Raw genomic sequence first — 1,307 nt, 5'->3', positions numbered from 1 at the left:
TTTTTTTTTTTTTTTTTTTATAGAAACCCTGCAGCTCTGAAACATTCTCGTTTAATCAAAACCAAAGACATAAAAAAAAAAAAGGTTTCATTTCAGGCCTGCTCCGGGTCCAGACACCATTTTTGCTCGGCAGAGTCTTTAATGGGGACACTTTAAAAAAGAATTGAAGAGAAACAGAAGCCATGAGTCCGTGTTAATATACAGCTCCCACGCTTTGCTGCGGGACTGGGTGGTGCACGGTTCCTGGGTGCTGTAGGTGGGATCCCTGCTGGTACCAGTGGCTGTTATAATCCTCCAGGTAGGGCGGCGACGAGCTGTGCGCCGGCTGCGGCACCTGGGGCCGGCTGATGGGGGTGCTCTGCGGGGTGCTGTTGTCCCACACTGCCGGGGAGGGCGGGGAGTTGCAGGCCATGGAGTCGCTGGCGTTGGGACTGTGATCCAAGGGAACCTCGCCGTTTTTGTACAACTTCTTAAACTTGGATCTCCGGTTCTGGAACCAGATCTTCACCTGCAGCAAAAATAAAATAAAATAAAATAAAAAAAGATAATTAAAACCCTGCACAACTATAAAACATAGAGATCTAATATCACATAAATAAAATCAAAACAGGACAGAACTTTTTAACTGTGACAGTGACAGGAGGAAACTCATCTGTTGTGCGTAATGACGCACCAGCGTGCAAATAAAAGGCCCATTGTGAACCACATTGGGAGGCCCCGGTTCACACSAGGTTAGGTATAATTAGATGGTAAAATATCAGGTCAAACAGCACATTTACCTGCGTCTGGGTGAGGCCGAGCTGCGCCGCCAGCTCCGCTCTCTCGGGCAGCGCGAGGTACTGCGCCTTCTGGAAGCGCCTCTGCAGAGCAGCGAGCTGGTAGCTGGAGTAAATCGTCCTCGGCTTGCGGATCTTTTTGGGCTTCCCGTTCACCATGCGGACCTCTGGCTCTGGCTCTTCTTTCACTGTAAAATAAGATAAAAAAAAAAAACAGGTAAATAAACCGAACTAAACTTCTGTTAAGGATGAAAAATGAAACCAAAATCATGTCTAAGTAAAAACACGTTTTTTAAAATACTTGAAACCATTTTTTTTTTCAAACACTCGGTAAAAGCGTAACTATAAAACACACTTCATTACTTTGTCTTAAAATTTCATTTTGGTTTGAAATTCCTAATTCATAAAAGGAAGATTTTTATTGACTTATTATCTATATAAAATTATATTATTATAAAAAAGCAGAGTCGTTAAATAAAGTTAGTTTTGAAGTTGCAAATTCACAATTAATCAAACACTAAGTGTTTTTTT

The 1,307-nt window shown here is 42.4% G+C and overlaps 1 protein-coding gene across 1 annotated transcript in view; it reads right to left on the bottom strand.

Moving 5' to 3' along the window:
- The window catches only part of LOC106511347 (homeobox protein Dlx3b), a 3,034-nt gene continuing 1,727 nt past the window's right edge, over positions 1 to 1,307 (bottom strand). Inside the window, exons 2-3 of the mRNA XM_014000102.1 lie at positions 780 to 964; positions 1 to 508 (exon numbers count right to left, since the gene is read on the bottom strand). Of these exons, the coding sequence (XP_013855556.1) occupies positions 194 to 508; positions 780 to 964 (500 nt within the window). The 3' untranslated portion in view covers positions 1 to 193. The remainder of the gene's footprint in view (positions 509 to 779; positions 965 to 1,307) is intronic.

This window comes from Austrofundulus limnaeus, unplaced genomic scaffold (assembly GCF_001266775.1).
Source record: "Austrofundulus limnaeus strain Quisiro unplaced genomic scaffold, Austrofundulus_limnaeus-1.0 Scaffold2705, whole genome shotgun sequence".
Taxonomy (NCBI): Eukaryota; Metazoa; Chordata; class Actinopteri; order Cyprinodontiformes; family Rivulidae; genus Austrofundulus; species Austrofundulus limnaeus.
Note: the sequence above shows the minus strand (reverse complement) of the source record. Positions and strands in the feature narration are given on the sequence as shown.